The sequence below is a fragment of the Aspergillus lucknowensis genome (assembly GCF_044049455.1).
Source record: "Aspergillus lucknowensis strain CBS 449.75 chromosome Unknown BJX67scaffold_39, whole genome shotgun sequence".
Taxonomy (NCBI): domain Eukaryota; kingdom Fungi; phylum Ascomycota; class Eurotiomycetes; order Eurotiales; family Aspergillaceae; genus Aspergillus; species Aspergillus lucknowensis.
Window position 1 is genome coordinate 1 of NW_027263583.1, and position 22,372 is coordinate 22,372.

The following is a 22,372-nucleotide window of genomic DNA, read 5'->3' on the forward strand; positions in this document are numbered from 1 at the left end:
ACTAAAATATATTATATTAGATTAAGACAAGCTATTTATATCCAAGTTTTAAAAATTAGTAACTAATATTATAAGAATTAAACTATATATAACTACTATATATAAACTATAATTAAATAAATAAACTAAAAGGGTTAATTAAATAATTAAGTAATATTTATAATACTATATAAACTATATATAAGATAACTAGAAAAAGTAATTATTTATAGCCTAGTTTGCTTATAATAATTTAGTCTATAGTATAATAAGAATAATATCTTTTAAAGTAAATTATAGATATTACCTAAACTTGTATAGCAAACTAATCTAAAAAGAACTAGTTACTAAGAAAACTAACTATTTTATATAAAAATTTAAAGAAATATAGATATAACTTACCTAAGATCTTAAATTTATTAATCTTAAAATAAAGCTTTATTATAATAAAGGGTGCCAGGAGATACTAGACTTTAAAAAAAAAGGAAAGTATTTCTACTTTATAGAAATATTAAAACTAAATAACCAAGTTAGAAACTTGACCATATATAAATCAGATTATTTAAAATTAATAAAAAATTGGGGCTAGTTAACTATTAATTAAAGCTACTTAAATCTATAAAAAAGATATATCTAGTATTTTATATATTGCTATTAAAACTAGTACTAGAGAATACTAAAATTACTAATAATATTAAAATTAAAGAAGAAGAATAGGAGTATAAAATTAAGAAAATCCTGGATTACTAAAAAGTTAATAAATAATTATAATACCTCATGCAATAGAAAGGATATAATATTTTAGAAAATACTTAGGAATTTATTAAGAACTTGACAGGCTATGCCTAGAAGGTCTAGAAATACTACTAGCAGCATCTAAAATAGAAAAGTTAATATTATACTAGAAGAATAGTAAACTAGTTATCTAAGTTAGACTAGGATTATCTAATATAGTAGTAAGTTAAGTAGTAGCCTTGTGCTTATTAGCAAGGCACTCTAGCTCTTGGAGATCCTTAGTAGTTAAGGGATTCTCCTTATCTAACTAATCTATTATGGCCATGTTATAATCCAATATTTTAATACCATGATCTTTTAAGAATTTCTACTGTTTCCAAAGACAGGTTAATTTAGCAAATAATCAAGCAGAAGCCTCCTTGGCTTTAGCAATCTCGTGATCAATCTATTCTTTATCTTGTTTCAGACTTTCCTACTAAATAGTGCTATAAAAACACTTTTTATATTTCCAATTATAATAAGTGCACGATACATAATTTCAACTTTTTAAATCTATTATATAAACCAAGTTGCAGGCAAGGTAATGTTTACAAGAGTTGTCTATAGGAAAACTATTCCTAGTAATACTCTCTAACTAGGCAATTTAGTTAGCAAGACAATTCTACTTAGAAGGCATAATAAACTATTATAAAGAATTTAAAAGGAAAATAGGAACTCACCTCAGGGTAATAGGGGGATCCACACTATTTATACTTTCGTGGACAAAAGCTAAAAGAGGGGGAGATAATATTATAAACCCCTTAGGATTATAAGTAGCAAGATAAAACCATAAGGTAGAATCTTAAGGGCATGTAGAACCTTGGGAAATATATAAAAAGCAAGGACATGTACTAGACATGTACACCCACAACTAAGAAATCCTGGAGGGGCCTATTTGGGGGCAGGCATAGTAAAGGTATATATAAATAGTATAGGAATATATAGCTAATATATATTTAATAGCTATAACTTTATAAGACTTAAAAAAAACTATATATAATCCCTAAGTATATATATAAGTAATATATATATACTAATAATATATATATAACTACTATAGTTTTTAAAAAACTATATTCTAGTATATATATACTAGATATATATATCTAGCTAAGACTAAAAAATAGGATAAATTATTATATAGTATAATTATAACTTGCTAAAAAAATATTAAAACCTAAAATAACTTAATAAAGGAACCATGTAACTATATACTATTAATATACTATTTAATAGTAGAAGAATAGTATACAGGACTATATAACTTAATTAGATATATTATTTAGTATATTATTTAAAAATAGAAAAATAATAAAAATTTAGGAATATTTAAAGATACTTATTATTACTATATCTAGCTTTCCTATTTTTATAATTAATACTATTATTATTCTAGAGTAACCTGCTCTAAAAATTTTTATAAAATAACTTATCTAGTACTTATTTTATAGGCTATAGTATATATACTATAAGCTAGCCCTATTTTTTTACTTTAATTTTAACCTAACCATAACAAGTCCTTATATTTATTAAACAAGATTACACTAGGTAAGACAAGTTAATCCAAACCCTTTAGAAGTCCCGTGTGAGAGCCTGGGGTTAGGAGCACATGAGAGGTCGTCGCTTCGATAACACAAGTAATCTAAAATATAGTACTAGGCAATATTATAGGACTAGATATATAAGAACTATTATTACCTATATTTAGAAGTTTATTCTCTATCTATTATTAACTAGATTAATAATATACCTATTGTTTATTAATTACTTTTGGTTATCTACCTCTCTTTATATTTTGTTTGACTATAACAATCTATATTCTCTTTATCCTGTTAAGAATATCCTTAGGCGTCCTCCTATGGATTCATTGGCGGACCCTAATCTAACAATATCTAGCTTTCTCATACTTAAAATATTTACTATTAAAGTTTTTCTTTCTTTTATTATTCTAGTTATTTTATTAAGTCTTGCTAATAGTAGTGTTTATTTATATTTTAATATTTCTATTCTTGTCTTGTTATTGCTTTTAATAGTTAAATAATTTCTTTTATTACTACTTCTTGAGCTATGATTTAATATAATAAGTTTTAACTTTAAATACTTAATTAATAAACTTGTTTAGGCTTCTAAGCCTATTATTATTAATTAATACAAGTATATTTTTAGTTTTTATTTTTAATCTCTTATAATAAGTAGACTTAATTATATTATATTCTTATATTAGATTAGATATAATCTAATAGAATTTTATAGTATATTACCTATATATTATCTTTTCCCAATATAATAAGTAGATTTAATTTTTAGTAATTTTTTGTTATGACCCATACTAGGGTGGTGAAAAATATTATGCCAGGTACAATATTACTAGGATAGAAATATTACTATTTAAATAATATTCTTCTTATACTTATTTTACTAATACTTACTATTATAATTATGACAAAATTATTGCTATAATAATTTTAAAAAGCTTTGGTATTACTATCTTGTATTAATACTAGTATTAAATAAATAATAACTAGCTTATTTACCTTGTTATATAGTAAAGGCTACTAGAATAAAAGTACCTATAAACTACTATATATAGTTACATGTATAATTTAGGATATAGTCCTTTTAAAGAACTAGCAAGAGTAATTATAATAAACTAGTAGTCTAGAATATAGTTTATAAAAAGGACTATCTAATAGTAGAAAGAAGGGGAATATATAAGAATACTTATTACTACTATGTCTAGCTTTCCTATTTTTGTAATTAATATTATTATTATTCTAAAATAACTTATTTAAGGATTTTTGCAAAATAACTTATTTAGTACTTATTTTATAAGCTATAATATATATATTATAGACTAGCCCTACCTTTTTACCTTAATTTTAACCTAACTATAACAAGTCCTTATACTTGTTAGATATGATCATATTAGGTAAGACAAGTTAATCCAAACCCTTTAGAAGTCCTGTGTGAGAGCCCAGGGTTAGAAGCACATGAGAGGTTGTTGCTTTGATAACATTTTTATAATATTTTAGTTTTTAAATACCTATTTAAGTTATTTTTTAAAAGTTTTATATTTATTAAAGATTATATTAGTTATAGGCTATTTTTAGTATTATAAATTTTTTTAATAGTTATATATATAAAGTTTAAACTAGCTAAATATAGGTTTCTTAAAATAAGAAATAGCAAATATAATCTTATTAGATTTAGATATACTTTCTATATTATTAATATAAAGATATATATCTATTATAGTTAGATAAATTTTTAAAATTGTTTGCTTATCTTTAAATAGTTCTAGTTTATTTATCTTAATATTCTTAAATAACCATAATATATTAACTTAGTTTAGTAAAAAATTAACTATATTACCTAATTATATAATTTTTTAGAGTTAATAGGTTCTTAAATAGTAATAAATTCCCTAGAAATAGTAGCTACTAGATTTCTAGAAATACTTCTATCTCCTATTATATTAATAATAAATACTTCTTTTTACTTAATCAAGAATCTACTATTATTAGATTAGGGTCTACTAATTAATCTATAAAATAGAACTTAAGAATATTCTTAATAAGATAAAAAGAATAGAGATTATTAAGATTAAAATATAGAAAAAAGTAGATAACTATATATAATTAGTAAATAATAGGTATATTATTAATCTAGTTAATAATAAATAGAGAATAAAACTTCTAGATACAAGTAATAATAATTTTTATATATCTATTTCCTCAGTATTACTACTTAGTTCTTGTAAGATTATTAATACTATATATTAGAGTAGTATTTAGATATATACAAGTAGTAATACTACTATAATCTCTTTTTGTTCTTAGTATTATATTATCTGATATAACCAGGTTAGCATATCTATGTTCCTTAGTATCGCGCTATGATGCTGCAGCACATCAGATTCATTGGCTGTCGATCTCTGTTTCTCTAACACTTATATTCTTGGTTTTTCATGCTAAGCAGCTTTATATAAAGGCCTAATTCTAAGAAGAGAAGTATTATTATAGATTAAACCTATAATACACGTTATATAGTATATACGGCTATAATTATATAGTTCCTACCCCTTTATCTTCTATCTACTTTTCTGAACTTGTTCTCTCCCTTAGTTCTTGTTTATATGGCACGCTTAGATAGGAAGATCCATCTATGTTCAACCTCTTACATGTATTCAGTGCTGCAATACACGGGGTCTAACAATATTTAAAATATATAATTAGTTCTTTTATCAATTATAAATAATAGCCAGTATTACTACTAAAATTCTAGCTTCTATTTAATTTATCTAAAAAATATTTTAATATAAGAATGTTAGACTCTGTGTATTGCGGCGCTTTATAGAGCGCCACACTGAGCAGCCTGATAGCTCAGGCAGCGTACCAGCACTGCCTGCGGTGCCAAGCACGCTACTAAGCAAGCATATCTGATATATGATATTCTAGCAGTACCGCTAACCTCCTTTCTAGAGGTTAGTAATTAGTTCTAATAGCTATGCAATATTACTATATTCTATATATATTCTACCTTATATTACTTATTTAGTGTATTTTATCTATAACTATATTATAGTTTTAATCACTTACCCCTATAAGGCCTAAAAATAAATAGAAATAGTAATAAAAACATGCTAGGAAGTGCTTAGAAGTAGATAATATAATCCTATAGCTATGTAGTAGCATCCTATAATAAAGATAGAATAAGCTTTCTTAATATCTTAAGCAGAAGTATAGCATAAGAAACTCTTATTAATAACTATATTAAAAAACTCCTTAATTTAGATAATAAGGAGCTAGTATCTACTATACTACTATTCTATAAAATTACACTAATTTTAGATTAAGTTAAAGATATTAATAAAAAAGAAGCTACTTTATATATAGAAGTCAATAAATTATAACACTAATAGGTAGCCTATAAAGAAGTATAGAAATAAAAACAAAAAGCTAAATTACAGGCTATAATTAAGAATCTTAAGGTATAATATATTAGGAATACTATACTTTTAACAAGGTAAAGCATCTACTTACTAGTTTGTTTAGCTATAGTATTACAAGCAGATAATTCTAGTATAAAATCATAAAATAAACTCTTTATAGTACTATAATTTATTAAAGCAAAGCTAAAGGACAATTTTCTAAAAGATAGCCTGAATATTAGAAAATTTAAAGGTAAAAATATTAGGGAGTATTTTAATTAGAAGCTTATAATAAAAGTATATTTTAAGGTATACTCTTGCTATTACCTAAATAATAAAACAAAAATATATTAAGAAATTACTTGGTTAAGCATTAAATACTACTAAAACTAGACTATAATACATGAAACTATTGCTATACCCCTAATATAGGAAAAGCTCTATAACAAGCTATTATAAATAGTTAATAACCTTAAATTACTCTAAAATAACCTACTAGTTAAATATAAGTATACTTGCTAAAAAAAGAGTAAAACATGTAGAAGTTTATATAATACCTAAAAACCCTAACTAATATAATTAGGCAAGAAATAACTAAGCAATATAAAAAAGACATGCTTTTTGCTAAACTTTTACCTATAATCTATACTTAAGTAGTATAATATATATATAGTAAGCTACAAGAATATAAAGTATATATTATATATTTTTAAATAATTAAGTAATATATCCCTAAATATAAGGCAGTACTTTTTATACTAGTATTAAATAGTACAAGCTAGTTTAACTAGTATAGAAGTATATAGGGAGCTAAGTAGCTATATAAAGTATATACTAGTTCTAATACTTTAGGCCAAGACTTGAAGACTAGAAACAGCTAAAATAAGTATTCTAATTATGGAAATCATAGAAGTAGAAGTAGCTAAAAAAGCTATAAATATAAAGCTACAAGCTAATTATAGCTTAAGAGTAAAAATATATAAAAGATATACTTTAATTATAGTAAACTAGGGTATAAGAGAATATAATATTACTTATCTAATAGTAATACCTACAAGAATAACTAGCTAAAAAAGTTAAAAAACTCTAAGGCCTAGTATTTTATATAGTAGAGGCACTAGGCTTTTATATAAAAATAAAAGACTTAAAGTATATTTCTTTTATTATTAATATTTATATAAAAGGGAACCTATAAAAAGCTTGTATTCTATTAGACTATAAAGCTATAGTAAATTTTATAAGCTAGTAATAGGCTAAGTGTTATCAAAGCAACAACCTCTCGTGCGCTTCTAACCCTGGGCTCTCACACGGGACTTCTGAAGGATTTGGATTGACTTGTCTTACCTGGCATGGTCATATCTAACAAGTATAAGGACTTGTTATAGTCTAATTAAAGTTAAGGTAAAAGGATAGGGCTAGCTTATAGTATATATACTATAGCTTATAAAATAAGTGCTAGACAAGTTATTTTACAAAGATTCTTAGAACTAGTTACTTTAGAATAATAGTAGTATTAATTATAAAGATAGGAAAGCTAGATATAGTAGTAATAAGTATTTTTAAGTATTTTTAAGTTTCTACTATTCTCCTACCTTTAAATAGTATACTAAATAGTATACCCTATTAGATTGTATAGCCCTGTATACCATTCTCCTATTATTAAATAGTATATTAAATAGTATATGGTCACATGGTCTTTTACTAGGGTGACTCTGTTTACCACGCCCTTGGAGTAATTTAAAATTCTCCCTTATAATAATTCCTATTTCCTTTATCCTTGCAGTAGGCTATAGTAGTCACATGGTGGCCATGGTTTTAAACCATGGTCTTTCCATTGTACTTGGAGGATATATAGTATTTCCTTGTGATAGTAATTATTGTCTGTATGGGCGTGTAGTTTATAGGTCATATTCTTGTAGTATTGCTTGTCCTTATCTTAGAGTCAGGCAGTGCTTAGGTTTGTTGATTTGTTGTCAAGGTTGGATTTAAATCCAGAGTGGCTTTGGACAACCAGGTCGCGGTCCAAGGCTCCTTGACCTTAGTTTTCTGCCTTGTGACTCCACTCCACTGACTGTTGGCTGAGGGTTCATAACACTAAGCAAGTAAACTTGCTAAAAAATAGCCTGCTATAGCAAGTTAATATAATTAATAGCCATAATATTAGATCCTATAGGACTTATTAACTTAAATTATATACTAGAGATTTAAAGTAGGTCTCTAGAATATAGTAATAACCTTTTAATACTATTAATATTGAGGGATATAATATAATTCTAGGCTAGACATGGCTTGATAAAGTTAACCCTAATATTAGGTAGTCAAGAAAAACATGGGAGTACTATAATAAGATACCCTATAATCCTAATATTATTATAATAATATAAGAGTATATTATAAAATTGCAAAATAGAGCTATCCTTTATAGAATTCAAGTATAGCTAATAGGAGAGGAAGCTAAGATCCTGTTTTATAAAATATAGATAGTTAAAATCATGCTACTAGAGTAATATAAAGAATTTAAGGATATCTTCTTAGAGGTAGAAGCAAGTATATTAGTACTATACTATAACTATAATCATGAAATTAAACTAGAGGCAGGTAAAAAACTATTATAAAGACTAATATATTTGCTATTAGCATGGGAGCTTGAAGTACTTAAAAAATATATACAAAACATGCTAGAAAAGGGCTAGATTAGACTCTTAAAAAGCCCTACTAGTATACCTATCCTTTTCATGCTAAAGAAGGATAGAGAATTATGCCTTTGTATTAACTATTAGGGATTAAATATAATTATTATTAAGAATAACTATCTAATTATGTATATAAAAGAGACTATAGACTACCTAAATAGTATAAAGATTTTTATATAGCTAGATTTGTATAATGCCTATTACTATTTCTAGATCTAAAAAGGAAATAAATAGAAAACTATATTCAAGATATATTTTAGTTATTTTAAATACTAAGTAATACTATTTAGCCTTGTAAATATACTAGCTATATTCTAAAGCTATATAAATTATATACTTAGTAACCTTTTAGATATTATTTATATAGCCTACCTTAATAATATTATTATATTCTCCAAGAATAAGAAAGAATATAAGGTATATATCTACCTAGTTCTTAAAAGATTGTAGTAATACAAGCTATATACTAAAATTAATAAATATAGCTTTTATACTAAGGAAATTAGATTTCTAGGATTTATTATCTTATCTAAGGGGGTTTAAATAGAATCTAAGTATATTTAGACTATTATAGAATAGCTAGTATTATAAAATATAGAAAAAGTTGCTTTATTTCTAGGGTTTATAAACTTCTATAAATATTTTATTAAAAATTATAGTATAATTATAATCCTAATATTAGATCTTATTAAGAAAAATATAGTATCTAGATTTCTAATAATAGAGAAAGTACTTAGAATATTCCAAGAATTATAAGAATACTTTACTAAAAAGCTATTTTTATACTATTTTGTACTAGAGTTATAGATATAATTCTAGATAAATATATTAGGCCATATAATCATGGGGATAGTATCCTAGCTATTTAAAAATAATAAATAGCATCTAATAGTATTCTAGTCTTGCAAGTTATAAGATATCAAGACTTAATATAAAATCTATAATATAGAATTACTAGTAATTATAGAGTATTTTTATATCTAGTATTATTATTTCAAGAAAAGCCTGTATTTTATTAAAATGCTTACTAGCTATGTAAATTTGAAATAGTTTATATTTATAAAAGTACTAACTAGATGCTAAATATATTAAGTAGAAAGATTAGCAGAATTTGATTTTATTATTAAGTATTACTTGGGAAAGAATAATCTAGTAGATATACCAAGTTAATATATAGACTACTTTAAAGGGAAGGAAAATATAAAAAAAGATATTATTTTTTAGCCACTTTAAGAATAGCTCTTTAATAAAGCACTAAAAGTTAAAGAATTAAAACTAAAACTTTACTTAATATTGATTATAAAAGCTCTATATAGTAGCAAGATTAGTATAAATATTAAAAAATTATTAAAAATTATATAAAAATATAATTCTAGAATATAAGAACTACTCAAGCACCTCTATAATCTTATAAATAAGCACCTAATAGTAGAATAGATAGTAGAAAATAACTAAATTTTGTGGTATAAGAACCATATTTATATCCTAAATTTACTAGTACTTCATGTAGAAATTATAAGATTAAATTATATAGATCTATAAGGCAGGTATTAGTATATAGAAAAAATAAGAGAAATAATTAAAGCTAAATACTACTAGCCTATTATAAATATATAAATTAATAAATATATATAAGAATACTATACCTACTAAATAATATATTATTACAAGCTATATAGGTAACTTGAGCTATTATTTATAGTAATAAAACCTATAAAATAGATTACTATTAACTTTATTACTAGCCTGCCCCCTATAAAAACAGGAAATAAAATTTATAATATTATATTAGTTACTATAGATTAATTTATAAAATATATATAATATATTACCTGCAAAAAAACTATTACTATAGTTAAACTTATAAAATTACTAATATAGCATGTATTTACATATTAATATTAGTATACTAAAGAATATTATTAATAACTAAGGAAGCATCTTTACTAGTATATTTTAGTTAATATTATATTAGTATCTTGGTATAAAGCACAAGCTTTTAACTACTTATTACCTATAGACTAATAGCCAAACTAAATACTAAAATTAAATACTTGAGTATTACCTGCGGGATTATATTAATTAAAACTAAGGTAATTAGCTAAGATAGCTACTAATAGCATAATTAGTATATAATTATATTCTAAAAAAGTCTATAGAATACTCTCTAGCAGAAGTAATATTTAATTTTATATTATAGTTTTAGATTAACCTAATACTACTAGAAGAAGAAGGGGCAAGAGAAGAAGAAGCAACTAAAAATATATAAAAGATTAAAAAAGTATATATAGAAATACAAAAATACCTTGAAAAAACATGTAAAGCTATAAAGACTTAATATAATAAAAAATATAAAAATATAATATTCCTAATTAGAAGCTATATCATACTTTACATAAAATATATTACCCTTATATATTTAAATTATAAACTTAGCAAGACCTACCTAGGGCTATTCCTAGTACTTAATATATAGGGAAAGCAAGCTTATTAACTAGTATTATTACTACTAATATAAAGACTATATAATATATTCCATGTATCTTTTCTAGAATTATATTATAGCAATTCTTAAAAGGTATTATAGCCTAGACTAATCCTTATTAATAGTAATATAAAATATATTATTAAGTAGATACTTAGCTATTATATTACCAAAAAGAACAGGATATTCTATAAAGTTAAATAGCTAGATTAGAATAATAAGGAAAATATTATAAAAGAATCTTATAAGATAGTTAAAAACCTAGAGATACTTAAGGAATATAAAAAAATATAAGAAGTACAAGAACCTATAAGAAAGTAGCAGCAAGAAAGACTAAAAAAAAAAACCTCTATATAAGAATATACTAAATTCTATTAAGAATAACTAAATAGTATAATAAAGGCAATATCTAGTATAAAACTTCTAATAAAATAAAGCTTAGCTACTTAATATTAGCTAGAAAGTATAAATATAAGACTATATATCTAATAGTTAACTACCCTAATACCTACTAGAGGCCTTATTATTAATACCTGTATTTATAGTCTAAATAGCTACCTTTATAGTCTAAACAAGAACTTTTACAAGAGTTTAAGAGCTAATAGATTATATGGAGTTCTAGTAGTAAAGCTAATAGAAAGTATAGTAGATAGTATTATAATAGATAGCTAGTATAAGATTAGATATTATTTTACTTAATAAAAGTGCTATATTTTTAACTATAGATTCTAGCTATAATAGTTAGTACAAGAAATTATAGGAAAAAAGAAATATACAAGCTAACAGGCCTAATAGCTAGTTTAATAATACCTATAATTATATCTCTTATTACTAGTAACATGCAAGTAGACTTTATTTATACTTAAATAATATATACAAGCTTGGTATAAAGTAGTATTAGCAGGGATAGTAGGAATATTATTATATATATTCTTAGCTATAGTTTTATATAAATATCCATAAGGTACATTAAAATTCTTACTAGAGTTAACTCCTAACAGGCCTAGAATATAATTCTTATATAAATATAGATAAAGGAATATAAGATAAAAAATTTATAGCATACTATAGTCTATAAGATACTTGGATAAAAAAAGAAGTATTATTTAAAGAACTAAACTAGGTATAAAAGTACTATAGCTAAAACCATATTCTAAATAAATAAGATAAATACTACTATTATATATAAAGTAAAAACCAAAAATAATAATCCTATACTATAATTAGCTTGTACCAAGTATAAAATGCTTTACTACTTATTCTTGTTAGGTAAACCTAATATATCTCTTTTAGGTATTAGAGCACCTGTAGTAAACTTGGGGGGAAGAGGGAGTAGTATAATAGTAGGGGCAGGCAAGAGGTAATATTTTTAAAGCAAGGCAAGGTTATATACTATATAATAGAGTGCTAGTACTTTATACTCCTTAGCTACTATTATAAGAGAATTAGTATAAAGTATCTTCTATAACTCTACTATAGTAGCTATAGTAGCTAGTTTTAACTACAAAAATCAGCAAATATAGTATAAAAGAAGAAGGAAATACTTATAGTACTACTTGCAAGAGGGTTCTCTAGCCAAGTAGACTAGAGAGTAGTATATTCTAGCAAACAAGTACTAGTAGCATGCCCTTTTAAAACATGGCTTGCGTGGATAATCATGCTTTTAAGATATAATAGGGGGAGATTGCTAGATTAAAGGTATTTACTCTATAATTAGCTTGTATATGGGTATAAGGCCAAATAAAAATAATAGTATTAAAAAAATATTATAATACTAAAGTAAAATAATATTATAGCAAGTATAAGCTAACACTATAAGCTATAATACTTGTTAAGGTATTAAAATAAAGTAGTTCCTATATTAGAAGATAGAGGAATATAAAAATTAAGTAAAGGTAGTAGAAATAGTAAAAAAATATTATAAAAAGTAAGGTAAGCAATAGTACTACTATAATATAATAGCAAGAATAGCTAATTAAAGCTATACTAAGTACTAAGAAGGCTTAGTAGGTTTAAAGTAGGGCAATAAGACCTATAGAATTAAATAAAGTAATTAAGAAAGCATGGGAAGCAACAAAACAACAGGAATACTTATATTAGATATTTAATAATAACCTAGAGAGAAAAAGAAGAAAAAAAAATATAGTAGAAACTTAATACATTTTATCTTAAAGTAGTACTTATAATATACTTATAATAATATAGCTATAATATTAATATATAATATAATATAATACTATATAATATATAAACTATATAATTCCTGTTACTATATAATTAATACCATGCTATAATTATAATATTTATAATATTACTACCTGTAGTAACACAGGAATACTTAGGATATAATAGCTATATAATAAAGGGTTAAAAACTAACCTCATGCCATAGATTTAGCCATAAATAAAATATAAGGATATAATAGAGTAGCTTATAGTATAATACTAGAAAATTGCAAGAGCACAATTACTTTTTAAAAAAGGGAGGTAGTATTAGACTCTATGTATTATAGCACTTTATAGAGATACTATACCAAGCAGCCTAATAGCTTAGGTAGCATACTAGTACTGCCTGCAGTACCAAGCACACTACTAAGCAAGTGTACCTAACACATGATATTCTAGCAGCACCGCTGACCTCCCTTCTAGAGGTCAGTGATTAGTTCTGATAGCTACGCAATATTACTGTATTCCACGCATATTCTGCCTCATATTACTTATTCAGCGCACCTTATCCATGACTGCGTTACAAAGAAATAATATATTAAGTGATACATAATATATGATCTTAAATAATAATATATTCACTTCTAAGTTAAACAATAGTTTAAATATAAAGTAAAAGCTATTAAAACCTGAAAACTTGTAAAAATCTCTATAAAAAAGGTATATAATAAAAATTCTTAATAAAAATATTACAGATTAGTAATAAAATAATATTAAGGCTCTATTAATATGCTTGAATTATTATATTGGAAGCTACACTAGACATAGATATTCTATTTCTGTCGATAGTCAGTTTGAGGAACAAGGTCATTAGTTGGGTATGGGGAATTGCTCCAGGCTCTGGAAGCGCGCCATCGAAGTAGTCTGGCTGGGCCAGGGACGGTTCAGTCAGGAATTACGTTACGTATGATTGCTCCTATCGAGTCAGAATAGAACCAAATCATTTCTGGTAGGGCCTACTAATATCAAGTATGATAAAGCTAATGGGTAAACTGATCCCCTACATGTGGAATCCACCGCCATCACGCAAGTTGACATATCCACTAGGACTGCGAAACAAGCTTATCGCTTAGATTCACCGCTGTAAAGGTCTTCGGAAGTCTGACACTGGAGTAGCTTATCAGTATCGAGCTGCTTGACCTAAAAGGTTGTCATGGACTTACGTGTTGAATTTCGCCTTCAATGTTTCTATCACTTCCTTCCAGTCCTGATGAGCAGTGAGGCTGCGTCGTGGTGCGCAGCCGATTGCATGCCTCGAGTCAAGGTGCACATCCAATGGGTCAAAAGCATGGCACCCAGGGCTGATAGAAATCCGAATTGAGTATGAGTTGGTTGAGGATTCGCTGTCTCGGGCTTCATAAAGCTCAAAGCAGATCTGGGAGAGATAGTCCAGTTCGGGGATAGCAGAACGGGCTATCTTTGTTTGAATCCCACCCTCAAGGATACAGTTCAGGAGTGTATATATATGTGACTCCTTTGTGAAGTAAAAAACTGATTTCGCATCTGAAGAGGCTTGAACCTCTTCCAAGTCCCGCACTATCTCCTGTAGCAGTGGTAGCGATGTTAATAGCCCAATCTCCAGCTTCTCCGTGTCCGTGATACCGTATTCCTGTGGGGTCACATAATCAAAGAGAACTTTGGCCAGCTTGTAGAGTTCCCTTAATTTTGAAAGTCTGGAGTCCAGCTTTGTCTTTGATGAGTTCGAGCTAGGGTACAACTTGAAGTAATGATCATACGTATCGTCAAGCGCCCTTAGATGTGGTATGGACTCAAAGGCGCGTCTCTTCAAGTTGAACCGATGCGCCAAGGTCTGGGCCTCAGGGTACTGTTCATCCGTTTTTGGATGGCCTGTCCCCTCGTAGTTACTAAACCTCGTCTCCGCAGCATCTTTACGAGAAGCTCTCCGCCGGTTCGCACTCTGTGCTTCATCCTCGCTTGCTTCGGCATCGGGGGGGGTGAAGACCCATTCGAGGAATTGTCGGTTATGAAGAGCGTCAAACTTCATACTGTCGTACAACTCCGAAAGTTTGCTCGGGTCAACCTTTTCTGTGTCGCAGAACTCAGCAAAAAGCTTTTCCCACCTTTCCTTGAAAAGGGTCGGGTCCTCGCCAGTGCACCATCGCCCCTGGATGGAAGAGAATGCCGAACTTCCATTCGGTAGGGCTAGGCTGCGTGAGGAAGTTAACTCGTCAATTCCCCTAGTAGCACTCCAGGGGACATGCGATGAGCTGTGCAGGTTTTCAAAGTTGAGCCTCATGATATCGCGATGGAACTTCATCAATTCGACCACTGTAGCCAAGACAACAGAGGGTTCGGGAATATTTTCTTTAGGCCATGTAAACTGTAAGGGGGCAGACCCTTCCCGTAAAAGTAATTTTAACTTCTTTTTCACCTTGTCCATGAGATCTTTTGCTGCATTAGAATCGTCTAGTAGATCCTTTCTAACCTGTATAAACCCTTCTGGGATCTCTTTTTGGTCGAGGAAAGAGCATGCCCAAATTTGAGCTGTACGCATTGGTAAGCCATAAAAAGATACGTGGATTGACTGCTTCTATTGACTTACCACTTGTACTCACTCTTCGCTCTGAGCTAGTGAAGATTCGAACGTTGTTCAGAGCTTCCTTATTCATCAGCTTCAGATCATCACGCATGTTGAGACCAAGATCCTGGGACTGATATCGCGCTGCGTGGGTTGGCTCCCCACCCCACTTGATCACAAGTTGGAGTTTATCAAGGATAAGATCATTTTCGGCAGCGGAAAATCTCGAGAATGTTGCCCCGGAAATCGAATCGCTTCGGACTTGTGACCTGGCCGCAATTTCGCTGTCCCGATTTGCATCATCCGGCAGAGGAGATATGGGCTCCTTTTCAACCGCTTCAAAATGGGCCGGCGGCTGTCCTTGCGCTTCCTCCGGCTTTCTATTCCTGAACATAGGTTTAATCTGCACCTTGGTTCCAGGCCAACCGCCCTTTTTCTCTAAAGAGGTGCGAAGCAGGTTCAACTTCTCAGCGTCCTCAAGACCCTGCTCCAGGGCAAAATCGACTGCGTCGGAAACACTGCGAAGGGCGGATTCGCCTTTAATCACAATTTCTTCCTGGTGTCCTTTCAGTAGGTCGATAAAGGGCTGGCTGTGAAAAGTGAATTTGAATTTCTGCTTTGGGGTTCGATCGGCATGTCTAATAACAGCCACCATGCCCTTTAGCTTCCATGAGTGCTTGGACGCAGGAGGCGGAGGGTTCTCTTGGCTGAGATTATGTGTCGGGGTAGAGGTTTGATTGCAGCCTTGGGTGGTGTAGGGGCCTGGACACACCGGATTCTCCCCCGAGTGTGCGCCCGTTTGACTATTGCTTTCCTCCGAATTGTCGTTATTGAGCACTGCCGATCCTGTATGAAGCGACTCCGAAGACCCAGCGTCCAGGATCTTATGGTGCTGACTGCCATTGGGCTTTGCCGCACCGGGAGATTTTAGCAATGTCTTCAATGCGTGTCGGTGTGATACCGAATGCCTCCACGGGGTGTGGGCAGGGTCCGCAGAGGACGCTTCAGAGGGGTCCGCAAATCTTTCACCCTTGCGTTTCTCGTTGAGAAAGATGTCCCGCAGAATGGTGGCACACCTGTCATAATAATCGTTGTTATCCTTGACGAAACTCCAGCCGTTAACGTCAATAACATAACTTCTCTCGCCAACTCGAAGCATGTCGAAGCCGCAAATCCGTTGCCCAAACCCGGAGGATATTCTAGATGCTATTAACGCTTCCTCCTTGCTCAGCTTTGTAATATATCTGAGCTCTTTCCCATGGGTGTTGCGGCGAACGAGACCGTCAACCACGGGGGATTTTCGGGTCTCTGCGTGACAGAAATCTGGGCCAACTGTATAAGCCTTAACGTCCTCCGCGTTATCAACTCTTAGGAATTGCTCGTATATGTAGCTCGAACTCTTTTCCGTAACCGATCTGGGGGTGATTAGATTGGGGTCATATTCAGAGCTTTTATTCCCAACTTTTCGGAAGAGTCGCCTGCCACCACCCCCGTACTGCTGATCATTGGGAAAATAGATATGTATGTTGTGATCCTCTCCGCTTACCGGCTTTTCAACGAACGGCTTTCTGAAGGGTTTCCCGTCGACTATAAGGCAATCCCCATCATCAGAGATAGCAACAGTTTTTGTTTTGAGGGCGCCCCCCCCCGTCCCGTCGGTAGGCCCGTCGAGTTTTACGCCTGTCAGATTATATATATGCTGCGCAAGGTCGGGAGACTCAAGAGTAGGCCCACCGTCTCGGTTAACCTCGACTCTTCGTGGAGTCGGAACATTCATATTGTCCAGGATGCGTAGACATAGGCGTCGGTCCCATAACACTTTCTGCATCGGCAAGTCATTGACGCAAAATGGCTTTCTGAGTTTCGCGTAAGCGACAGCCTTGTCTAAAGGAAAACCATCCGAGAAGAACGCGATTAGAAAGTCGCAGACAGGCCAATTCTCCACGGCCTCATCTAGGATAACCTTGTCACCAAAGACAATCACTTCGAAGTCACCCTTGGACTGAAGTCGGGTGAGGATATTTTGACTAGGTTTGCTGCGAGCTTTCACATCTAACGCACACACTCCAATTTTCCCTAAATATCCAGGGGCAAGTTCCGCTCCTCCAACTGAGCTTGCAGCAGTACTCCCGCTTAGTCTCCTCGAAGCGTGGCGAGATGACCGAGCAGAGGAATGTGTACCTCGGCTTTGTGATTCTGCGGCATTATCGAGATTGATGGTCTTCGACAATTGCGCCTGGGTGCTCTGGATGTTGCTCTTCAATGAGCTGGATGCTGACGAGTTGTGGGTAAGGCTTGATGGTGACTTTTCCTCATCGGAACCGGTGGTGAGCGTCGATGGATTCGGCTTGAGAGAAGCCGCCGAACTGACCGCGGCGCTGCTCCTCTTGTCACCAGTGCAATCCATTGGGGGGTGGGAGAGGACGCAATGTGTATTCTCGCAAGGCGCTGTCAACTGGACGCTTGGGGCTTGTCTCTCTTCCCCACACAATGTCTTAAAAAATCAGGCTCTGAATCAAGATGTAAACGGGTTCGGAAGGTGTCTGAAGGTTGTCCGCCACCAGCTCGGCTGCTTCTGTGGTATCTTTGTTGAAGCGTGATGTTTTCTCTGGGCTGTGGACGTGGAAAAGGCAATGGGCGGACTCATAAGCGAATAAAAGAAACTTCATGGGGCTCCATGTTCTTTCAATCACTTTTTTTTTTTTCGCCGCGCGGAGTGTTCGCTAACGCAAAATTGGTGTAGAAGTGGGTTGCTATAACTCGGACTGCCTCAATATTGGTAAGTTTCGTGTTTGCTTGTTATTCAGAGGACGCTCCGAGTCAATTACTTTGTCTTTCACCGTGTTCCTGCCTGCGCAGGGACCTGCCTACCTCATTTGGATGTCCATGTTAAGAACCTTGAAGGCAATCGCCACAACCTTGGAAGCGGTCCCACCAAGATGCCAATGACATAATCCTTCCGGCAAAACTCAACCTGGGTGTTAATCGAGATATCTGGGACGAAGGAATGACTTGACATAATAAGGTGCAAGAGTGATAGGCAAGAGGGGTGAAAGAAAAGTTTTATCTTGTAGCAAGGCTGATTCATTGCTTGCGGCTCAATTTCGTGGGGGTTCAGCGAGCTTAGTCCAATAATAGTCGGGACTATGCAGCTCCTACAATATTCCCGACCTGCCCAGGGAACTGATGCTGCTCATAGTTAATCAGCTGCCAAGCTGAGCTCGATGGTGCTGTTCTCGATCCCGGTGTCTTAATTGTGCCGTGTGATTCAATGCGCTGTCCGTGATCAGGTCAATCAGCCATCCAACACCTCCGAATACTAGCATGCTTGGAGAATACCAGACACCTGCAGAAAAGACAGGAGGAAACAGCTACTCCCAAGTAAGACATGTGGAAGACCACTAACCCGTGGGAACTAGGACCCATCTACGAGGTAGGTATTCTTATTATCATTCGCATTCGGTTCGCCCTAGGCCCCCACGGGAGGATAAGTGTAACATTGATCTCCATCTCCTCTACTCTTCAGCGGTGTTTGTGAAGGATGATACGGACGTTTTAAGCTTTGTTAACCTTTATGCAGTGGTGTCCTTTTTTTCCATCTATAGCTCATGATAACAGCCTTCATTGTAAGGTACGTGGACGCTCGCACGAGATCGAGATGGCGTAGGATATGGCAAGGGGAGCTGCTACCGATTCCCAGGTCATTGCTCAGCCGCATCGAACACGTTGGGATTAATTTGCGGCAATGTATAAGACTATTGATGCCATCAGGTGGTTTCATTTAGATGGTGGGTTATCAGTCTTAAGGGGAGAGGCGCATACCGTTATTCCCACGAACAAAGGCATCTCCGTAACTGCGCGTCAACTGCCCACCGACATATTCTTGGGACTTCTCTAAGGCAATGTTCATATAACCATCAACCGACTGGAGTTCACCTAATCCTAAACATCAGGGTCTCCCTATCCCTAAGCGGGGTAGCCTGTAGCCGGAAACACACCTCGGTATACAACACCGGAATTCAGCTTAACGGTCACAGGCGCCCCAATTATCTCCCCTAAGAAGGCGGACGGGTCCTTGCCTTCGGATGGCGCATTATTCTCCATCCTTTTGTCCTCGTCCATGTCTTTCATTCAAAGAAAAAAAATTCAGCGTGGGGAGTATTTCTCGACTGGCGCCGCGCTTCTGAGATTTTCGAGATTCTGGTGAGGGAACTCTAAGAAGGCCGGTTCAAGTCCGCACGTGTTGCGTCGAACACCAAGCTTCACGGACCCATTGTACAGCCTTGAAACCCCGCCAATAACTCTTGGCGAATCCAGCAACGTCCTTGCTTCAGATTCTTTTAGTTTAAGGGTAGGTCAGGGACCCTAACTATCCTGATATTGGCTAACCCGCACAGGGAAAAAGACAATCCGTTGTGGGACCCGAGTTCGCGCATGCGCTCATTTTTCAATAAGCCCTCCTGGGCCAGCAGAGGAGATGAAACTGGAAACTCAGACTTCTATCGCCGCGCCGGGCAGACTTATAAGGACATCATTGCTACCAACCAAAGTGCACGGGAACGACGAGTAAGCTCTTCCCTGACCGGCCCACGCAAACGTCGACGTGTTTCAAGCTCCTCGGAGGGTGGGAGTCAAGCATCTGATACTGGGGGAGGGGAAGTGGCCGGGCAAAGTACTCCTCTAGCTAATCCGCCATCTCCTCCCGGCGATCCTCAATGTGGTGCAACCCTCGATCGCTGCCCCAGGACACGTCAAGTTTCGGACCTCGATGATAACGCATCTCCCGGGAAAGGGAAAGATCCTACATCCCCGCCGCCTCGAGCGTCGCCGAAAAACGAGTCGCATGGACAAAGCTCAAGGACATGTGCTACCTCATTACCAGCTGATACGATAGGCAAAAGAAACGCGGATAATCATACGATCTCTTACTCGGAGAATGCGAGGGCCTCTATCGAGATAGATACGTCTCGTGACCTCCGAACCTCTGCCTTTGATAACGCAGTGGTCCAAATCCTGATTACCTCAAAAATCGAAAATACCAAACCTTTGATTATCCACCGCAAAATGTCACAATCTCTAAAAGGAGTACGCCTCGCATGGTGCACACACCAAAATCTCCCGAAAGAGCTCTACTCCGCCGTCTTTTTGACTTGGAAGGGCAGAAGACTATTTGATGTTACAACATGTAGATCTTTGAATATTAAGGCCCATAGTAAAGATCTGTCTTCATTTGACGAGACCTTCGGCGATGACACCTTCAGCGACATGCACGGTACCCGAATCCATATGGAGGCTGTCACTGAGGAAATCTTTGCGGCTGGGTATCGATCATCACCAAAAATGCTTGGATTCGATTCAACGGCGACCCCGTCTACGGAGCCCCAGGTTTCTGATCAGCATACTCGAAGTGAGATTGTTCTAAAATGTCCTGGGCTCGATGACTTTCAACTGCGTGTGACAGCGAAAACACGTATTTCCCAGGTTGTCGCGGCCTTCCGTGAGGCACGGGGGGTATCTCCAGAGTCGGACGTGTATCTTGCGTTTGACGGCGATCGCCTCGATCCTGGGTCTTTTCTCGCAGATTATGAGATTGGCGATGGGGATTTGGTTGATGTTCTTGTAAAAAAGCCAATGTGACTATCAAAAAAGGGACTTCTCTTCGGCTGTAGCCTTGGGATTCCTTCCCACTTTCAGAAGTATGGAGTACCAGTTAATTTTGGGAAAAATGGCGAGAAGCCAGCGCTCTCGGGTTGCATTGTCTTCATCTGACAAAGAATCCTTCAATGAAATTCCTCCTCTTTGTGTGGGTATGCGAGTCAAGCTCCTTGGCGCTTCGCGAGATGTGCCCCACTTGTTTGCATTGGACATGCATGGCCCCAAGCGGCTCGGGAGCGGAAGGAGAATAATGATAATCATCCATTCCATGCTTCCAAGGTTGCTTGGCAGGCTAAAACTTCCTGCCCAAACTCTGGTTTTCCACGCTTCACCGCTTTCAAAATTGTTGGCGGGACTCTCTTTGTCCATTGTTCAAGCATAACTTCCATTAATAACCGAGATAATTTTATAACGGGATGAAGCTACTCACAGCCAACTTTCTGGTTTGCGCAGTCAAATCTTGCAAAGGATCTCCTGCCGCATTTCCTCTGCATCTCCGAGATGTCGAGCTTGAGCTTCAGGACGTTGATTTTCAGCCGGAGTTCATTCGCAATATCATCCCCCGGGTCGATTGGGATGGGCTGAATCAGATGGCTAATGAAGTAGGCGATCCAGATTCCCTTTCTATCAATTGGCGTGTGCTGTTGCGGAGACAATATACTGAGATTCTTGTTTCAACCAGCTTAACTTTACCAATATTCCGCAAACGAAACCGGAGGGAGAAACACTTAGGAACGAGCAGGTTCTAAGAGATCTCCATCGACTACTTCTAGAAACACAGGTCACGGAGGGTAAGCTAATATGTGGGAACTGTGGCCATGAATACACGATCAAAGAAGGCATTCCGAATTTTCTGCTTCCAAGTCACTTAGGTTCGAGAGCTCGCCCTATTCTCGCTTAAAAACGGTTCTTGCTAATGTGATTCAGTTTGATTTTCGATCGCCGCCCCGTAGCTCTTTTGCTCCTTGCTCGTGCCGCTTCGATCACGAGTGGGACTGTGGTTTACAAAACACCAAGGCGTGTTTGGGCGAAATGGGGGCCTGGGTGGCGGCGGGAGGTTCTTTCAGAAGCTCTCCAGACCAACACATGCCA

The 22,372-nt window shown here is 33.7% G+C and overlaps 4 protein-coding genes across 4 annotated transcripts; 2 read left to right on the forward strand and 2 right to left on the reverse strand.

Annotated features, from left to right (window-relative positions):
• Positions 1-14,010: 14,010 nt before the first annotated feature.
• On the reverse strand, positions 14,011-18,233 carry BJX67DRAFT_203473 (inositol polyphosphate kinase VIP1). Its single transcript, XM_071025496.1, has 3 exons — positions 15,650-18,233; positions 14,250-15,591; positions 14,011-14,193 (listed from the first exon to the last, which is right to left on the reverse strand). Exons 1-3 carry the CDS (start codon positions 18,030-18,032, stop codon positions 14,130-14,132), a joined length of 3,789 nt encoding a protein of 1,262 aa, XP_070883516.1. The 5' UTR covers positions 18,033-18,233; the 3' UTR covers positions 14,011-14,129.
• Positions 18,234-19,427: 1,194 nt separating this feature from the next.
• BJX67DRAFT_373731 (U4/U6-U5 snRNP complex subunit LSM6) lies at positions 19,428-19,729 on the reverse strand (the record flags this gene model as incomplete). The annotated part of the gene is made up of 2 exons (XM_071031443.1): positions 19,428-19,561; positions 19,624-19,729. 2 exons carry the CDS (start codon positions 19,727-19,729, stop codon positions 19,428-19,430), a joined length of 240 nt encoding a protein of 79 aa, XP_070883517.1.
• Positions 19,730-19,856: 127 nt separating this feature from the next.
• Positions 19,857-21,324, forward strand: BJX67DRAFT_203462 (small ubiquitin-related modifier domain-containing protein). Its single transcript, XM_071025495.1, has one exon. The coding sequence runs from the start codon at positions 20,060-20,062 to the stop codon at positions 21,260-21,262; it is 1,203 nt and encodes a 400-aa protein (XP_070883518.1). The 5' UTR covers positions 19,857-20,059; the 3' UTR covers positions 21,263-21,324.
• A 151-nt stretch (positions 21,325-21,475) lies between these two features.
• On the forward strand, positions 21,476-22,359 carry BJX67DRAFT_203524 (RNA methylation protein TRM112). Its single transcript, XM_071025497.1, has 3 exons — positions 21,476-21,882; positions 21,963-22,152; positions 22,208-22,359. The coding sequence occupies exons 1-3, from the start codon at positions 21,697-21,699 to the stop codon at positions 22,210-22,212; spliced, it is 381 nt and encodes a 126-aa protein (XP_070883519.1). The 5' UTR covers positions 21,476-21,696; the 3' UTR covers positions 22,213-22,359.
• The last annotated feature ends 13 nt before the right edge of the window (positions 22,360-22,372 follow it).

Bases quoted from the DNA above. Each gene is read 5' to 3' on its own strand.
- BJX67DRAFT_203473 (XM_071025496.1), bottom strand. From the start codon at position 18,032: ATGGATTGCACTGGTGACAAGAGGAGCAGCGCCGCGGTCAGTTCGGCG. The intron at 15,592-15,649 runs GTAAGTCAATAG...CAATGCGTACAG, and splicing joins GCGAAGAGTGAGTACAAGTG to CTCAAATTTGGGCATGCTCT. The intron at 14,194-14,249 runs GTAAGTCCATGA...AAGCTACTCCAG, and splicing joins TTGAAGGCGAAATTCAACAC to TGTCAGACTTCCGAAGACCT.
- BJX67DRAFT_203462 (XM_071025495.1), top strand. From the start codon at position 20,060: ATGCGCTCATTTTTCAATAAGCCCTCCTGGGCCAGCAGAGGAGATGAA.
- BJX67DRAFT_203524 (XM_071025497.1), top strand. From the start codon at position 21,697: ATGAAGCTACTCACAGCCAACTTTCTGGTTTGCGCAGTCAAATCTTGC. The intron at 21,883-21,962 runs GTAGGCGATCCA...TGTTTCAACCAG, and splicing joins TGAATCAGATGGCTAATGAA to CTTAACTTTACCAATATTCC.